At 42.2% G+C, this 6,451-nt stretch overlaps 1 protein-coding gene across 1 annotated transcript in view; it reads right to left on the minus strand.

The window, feature by feature from the left end:
- hao2 (hydroxyacid oxidase 2 (long chain)) overlaps positions 1-6,148 on the minus strand; it is a 9,057-nt gene extending 2,909 nt beyond the window's left edge. Inside the window, exons 1-5 of the mRNA XM_034560990.1 lie at positions 6,068-6,148; positions 3,550-3,608; positions 1,396-1,548; positions 1,083-1,234; positions 718-1,001 (exon numbers count right to left, since the gene is read on the minus strand). Coding sequence (XP_034416881.1) covers positions 718-1,001; positions 1,083-1,234; positions 1,396-1,548; positions 3,550-3,566 — 606 coding nt within the window. The 5' untranslated portion in view covers positions 3,567-3,608; positions 6,068-6,148. The remainder of the gene's footprint in view (positions 1-717; positions 1,002-1,082; positions 1,235-1,395; positions 1,549-3,549; positions 3,609-6,067) is intronic.
- Between the last annotated feature and the right edge of the window lie 303 nt (positions 6,149-6,451).

Raw genomic sequence — 6,451 nt, forward strand, 5'->3', positions numbered from 1 at the left:
TCATGCACACACACACACACACTCACACACACACACACACAGTCATGCACACACACACACACACACTCACACACACACACACACAGTCATGCACACACTCACACACACACTCACACACACACTCACACACACACTCACACACACACACTCACACTCACATACACACACACTCACACGCACACACACACACTCACACTCACATACACGCACACTCACACACACACACACTCCCACACACACACACACACACTCACACACACACTCACACACACGCACACACACGCACACACACACACACTCACACACACACACACAGTCATGCACACACACTCACACACACACACACACACACACACACACACACACACACACACACACACTCACACTCACACTCACACACACACACTCACACACACACACACACACACACACACACACTCACACTCACACACACACGCTCACACACACACACACACACACAGTCATGCACACACACACACACTCACACACACACACACACAGTCATGCACACACTCACACACACACTCACACACACACACACACACACTCACACTCACACACACACACACACACACACGTCTCCCGAGCCAACATGGTGGAGATGGAAGTCGACCCTTCGTAGTTCTCTTGTCTCGTTTAGTTTGGTCTGTTCTGGTAAAGCCTCATCTTCTCTAACACGTGTTTCTTCCCGTTCACCTGGAACACTCCGTCAAAGTTCTTGACCTTGAGGTGCGGCGGCAGCTTGAACTGGTTGCGGATGTCGTTGCGGCGCTTCCCGGTGTAGGGCACGTCCACGGTGAGCACCAGGGCCTTGTAGCCCAGCGCCTCCACGCGCTGCACGATCTGCTCCGACAGCTTGCGGTCGCGGTACACGTAGAGCTGGAACCAGCGGTAGCCGCCCGGCGCCGCCGCCACGATCTCCTCCACCGAGCAGGTGGAGTAGGTGCTGGTGATGTAGCAGGTGTTGAGCGCTTCTGTGGCTGCAGGGGGAGGAGGAGGAGAAGTTACCTCTCTGGTTACCCAGGGTCAAGGTCAAAGGTTGAGCGGTCTCCGACCCTCACCCCGCGCTGTGGCCACCTCCCCCTCGTGCCAGGCCAGGCAGTGGAAGGCGGTGGGCGCGATGCCGACCGGGAAGCCGATCTCCGTCCCCTGCACCGTGGTCCGCGTGTCGCTCACCGACACGTCGCGCAGGACGCGAGGCCTCAGGCGGATCCTGGAGGCGCAGAGGAACATTTACCACCACAACCGGACCAGAGGGGGGTCTCCATGGAGACGCCAGGAGTCTCTTTACAGTCCTCTTATGATCTTCACTGTCACTGAACTATGACGTACATACATCGTGGTGCCATTGAACGTCTCACCCCCCCAGCGTACCTCTTGTAAGCCAGCAGGTTGTCGTCTCTGGTGCAGCACTCGTCCGCTCCGGCTGCGTAATAATCCCAGGTGGCCTTTGAGAGATGCTCCTTGGCGTACTCCTCGAAGTCCGTCAGGCACACCAGCGCCATCTCTGCACAGCGACCTCCCTCTCTGAGTGGAGCGACGCAGACCGTCACCACACGGCATGCAGAGAGGTTACACCCCCCCACTCCCCCCACTCCCCCCCCCCCCTCTCTCCTCCCCGTCATCTGGAAACTGGATGTGTCGCTTTGCACAAACAGCTGCAGGCTGCAACACTGGCAGCTCAATATGTCATAACCCCCCCTCACATGACACTGGCTACATGCAGCACTGATGTTGCAACATCACACACACACACACACACACACACACACACACACACACACACACACACACACACACACACACAGTACTAGGAGGAGGTTGTGAAGTGCAAAGCTAAAGCAACAGAAGTACAAACAATGTATAAGAATTTATTTTAAATAAAGTCTGGAAACTGGAGTTTTCCATTTATAAACCATATATACAGTATATATATATATATATATATATATATATATATATATATATATATATATATATATATATATATATATATATGTGTGTTGTTGTTGCCACATTGATGCAGAGCCAGAGGGATATATATTGTTTAAACAAACAAATATAAACTGTTAAATTTAAGGTGCTGGAGGCATATTTTGTCACCTTTGGACAGAACCAAGCTAGCTGTTTCCCTCCGTTTCTAGTCTTTATGCTAAGCTAAGCTAACCGTCGTAGAAAGCATGAGGTGCGTAGGTCCTCCTCTTTCAAAATAAAAGCGTGAAACGCGGCCTGCGGTTCTAATATTATTAAGTAAGTAAAGGAAGGGAGGAGGCCGGAGCCTTCAGGAGGCTTCAGTTGAACAGCACTAACAGCTGGAGGGTGTGAACGGTCCAGAGGAAGAGGAAGAGCTTCTTGATGAAGACCATAATGCTTCAGCTGCTCCGTGACACACGGCTTCATTCACGTCATAGCCGTGTTTCATGCATTCAAACGGGAATAGGGAAAACTATTTTTTTTATCCCCGTGAAATTAGTTTTTACTGAAGACCTAAAAGAAAAAATAACATTTTTAAAACTTGTTTAAAAAGAAATGAGTCCATCACGTGTTTAACTGTCTTTTGGAGAGTTTTTGTACATAAATTGAATTAATATGTAATGAACAAATATAATGATGCCATACACCATATTATAACACTACCAAGTAAATACTCTCAACACAACTCAACAACCAAAGATAAACAGAACCATGAGAACGACTTGGAAACGACTTGGAAACGACTCGAAAAATATGGAATTATGAACTATGATCCCGTTAGCTTTGTGCTAGCCGGACGTCTCCGTAAAGCTCTCAAACTCTGGATTCAGATGCTAGTTTACTATTTGAAAAAGTGAATCCACACGCGCCGTGTTGACCTCTAAATGACCCCCAGCTTCCTGTGTAGTTAAGGGGCGTATCCCGAAGGGCCACGTTAATATATTAACATAGTGTGCTATGATATGGTATTAACATAGTGTGACGTTTTAAAGGGTTTTTCTTTTCATTTCTTCTGTGTTTCGTCTTTCATAACTTTTAACCAGTAACACATATCGATCTACACACACTTCTAACCTAATATCACAGGTGTGTTCTTTATTATAACACCAACATTATTCACATAGCCCTTATGGTTGAGGTTATACACTCGTTTTATTATGGCTAAGCAAACCTTCGCAATTTTTGGCGAAAAAGCGGCTTTAATTTGCTTCGCTTTAATTTCTGAATTTAAAAATCATTCAGATTAATTTACAAAAACATAATTGAATAAATGTGATTTTTAATAATGTATAATAATTGTCGGTCTGTGTACTACTGTTAATAATGGTATGAAAAAAGTGTGAACGCTGAGCAATAGCCTGAAGAATGAGTCATAAATGAATTGATCAATGGAAAAAAAGTACACAGTTTCATAAAATAATTATAATTTGTACACAACATATAAAAATTAAAAGAGAAACAAAGGATTTAAAGCTTGACAATAGATCTTTTTGGTGATTAATGGTTATATATTATTACAACAGTGTACAGAAGAGAAGAGGATGTTGGACTCACCGATTACAGATGTTCATTCTCTCTCAGCAGGACTTCTTCCCTTCTGACCGACTCATAACCTGGAACCCAAACAGGAAGTACATCACGGACACTACCAGTACTACCAGTACTACCAGTACTACCAGTACTACTGCTACTGCGATACCACAACGCATGCATCGTCATACTAATACACACTATTTAACTTATTAATTAAGTAAAATAATTATTGACTACGACTGTTTCTGTAGTGTAGTAAATATTCTTCTACCACAACTACTATAAATACTACCTCCAGTTTAAAGGCCTTATATATAAAAATCAACCAACCCTGCACACTACTACAGTTAAAGTACTACGGTACAAGATGTACTGTAAGGAATATATTTGACACATTATGTATATATTTGTATTCAATATTTATTTACATATATTATAGTATGTGTACCTAGACTGTGGTGCGCGCACATGTACTGTAGTACATGTGCCGTAGTACATATACTGTAGTACGTGCACATATACATACCGTAGTACATAGTACATGTACCGTAGTACATATACTGTAGTACATAGACCGTAGTACATGTACCGTAGTACATGTACCGTAGTACATATACTGTAGTACGTGCACATATACATACCGTAGTACATAGTACATGTACCGTAGTACATATACTGTAGTACATAGACCGTAGTACATGTACCGTAGTACATGTACCGTAGTACATATACTGTAGTACGTGCACATATACATACCGTAGTACATAGTACATGTACCGTAGTACATATACTGTAGTACATAGACCGTAGTACATAGACCGTAGTACATGTACCGTAGTACATATACTGTAGTACATAGACCGTAGTACATAGACCGTAGTACATAGACCGTAGTACATGTACCGTAGTACATATACTGTAGTACGTGCACATATACCGTAGTACATAGTACATGTACCGTAGTACATGTACCGTAGTACATAAACCGTAGTACATGTACCGTAGTACATATACTGTAGTACGTGTACCGTAGTACATATACTGTAGTACATGTACCGTAGTACATATACTGTAGTACGTGCACATATACCGTAGTACATAGTACATGTACCGTAGTACATATACTGTAGTACATAGACCGTAGTACATGTACCGTAGTACATGTACCGTAGTACATATACTGTAGTACGTGCACATATACCGTAGTACATAGTACATGTACCGTAGTACATGTACCGTAGTACATATACTGTAGTACGTGCACATATACCGTAGTACATAGTACATGTACCGTAGTACATAGACCGTAGTACATAGACCGTAGTACATAGACCGTAGTACATGTACCGTAGTACATAGTACATAGACCGTAGTACATGTACCGTAGTACATGTACCGTAGTACATAGAGCGTAGTACATGTACTGTGGTAAAGTGAACACTAGAGGGCGGTGCAACACTGAAGGAAAGTCCTCAAAGCTTCAACATGAAGCAGGTTAACACGAGCTGTCACGTGACGTCAGTGTCTCTCTGGAGAATCTGTTATTAACCTCTGACGTCACACCTGTTACTAGGCAACGCAGGTTACACTAGAGTAGTACATTTAACCCACAAGGGTGCATAACATAAACACAGGCGGATAAAAAGAGTGAGAGAAAATTAAAAATATATAAAACTAAGTAAAAACAACAAGAAAAGTACAATGAAGATATGAAAATACACCATAAAAAAATTAACAATATATCTGAATTAAAATAAAATCAGGACAGAAATAAATTACGAAAACAAGAAAAACATGCTGTAAAAATATGTTAAATGAAAGCTGTATATAAATAAATATAAATGGGGAAAAGTGCAAAAATACATAATATCTGAAAGCTGTTTAGAAGAAAATTACAAACTAATTTTGAATAAATGCTTTAAAATATGTAAAATAAATCTGAATTCAAATCAAAGCCATACAGAAGAACATTACCAAAAAAGGAATATATACATTAAAACATATGTATTGTATATCTGAATTAAAATGAGAGAAAATAAATGAATTATACAAAAATATGTACAATATATCTGGATTGAAATGAAAGTTGTATAGAAGAGCATTACCACATCTAATTACTTGAAAGCATATGTATAGTTTATCTGAATTAAAACGAAAGCTGTATAGAAGAGAATTAAAGTTAATATATACAAAAAACATATTACTATATTTATGTATTTTTAAAAATAGTTATAATTCTAAAAAATATGTAAAAATATATTTGCACTCTCACATGTGAACGCTCTCCTTTTAAACACATACAATATATATGTTTGATATTTACGTGGCGATGAAGAAGAGTATACTTTACTGCAGGTTTGTTGGTTTTGTTTGTGTGATGAAGAATGAGGCCGATGAATGGCTGCAGGGAGCATTGTCCAGGTGGGTTTCTAGAATGTGTGTGTGTGTGTGTGTGTGTGTGTGTGTGTGAGAGGCAGCTGAACGAGCTGAAGCTAACCCAGCTAGTGTTAGAGGTCCACACTGTGAGTGAAGGACTTACCTGATGTGAACACCTGCTGAGGTAGAATCCAGTGGGTCCAGTGTCTTACCTTCAGCTGGTCCTTGTTGTCCTTCAGCCGGCCTCTACCTGTCGGTCCTCTCTCATTTGACAGCCCCCCCCCCCCCCCCCCCCCCCCCACAATGGCTCAACACTAGCTAACCCTCTCGTCAGCAATCTGAACCCTGGCCACTCTCTCTCTCTCATTCTCTCATTCACTCTCTCTCTCTCTGTCATTATCTCTGTCTCTCTCTCCCTCTGTGTGCCGAAAAAGTCCAAAAGTTCAACCTGTCCGTCGGAGCTACAGACGCTTCTCTTTCCTTTCCTTCCTTTCCTCCTTCCTTCCCTCCCTTCCTCCCTCCCTTTTTTTCGTCTCCTTCTCCTCTT

This window comes from Cyclopterus lumpus, chromosome 21 (genome assembly GCF_009769545.1).
Source record: "Cyclopterus lumpus isolate fCycLum1 chromosome 21, fCycLum1.pri, whole genome shotgun sequence".
Taxonomy (NCBI): Eukaryota; Metazoa; Chordata; class Actinopteri; order Perciformes; family Cyclopteridae; genus Cyclopterus; species Cyclopterus lumpus.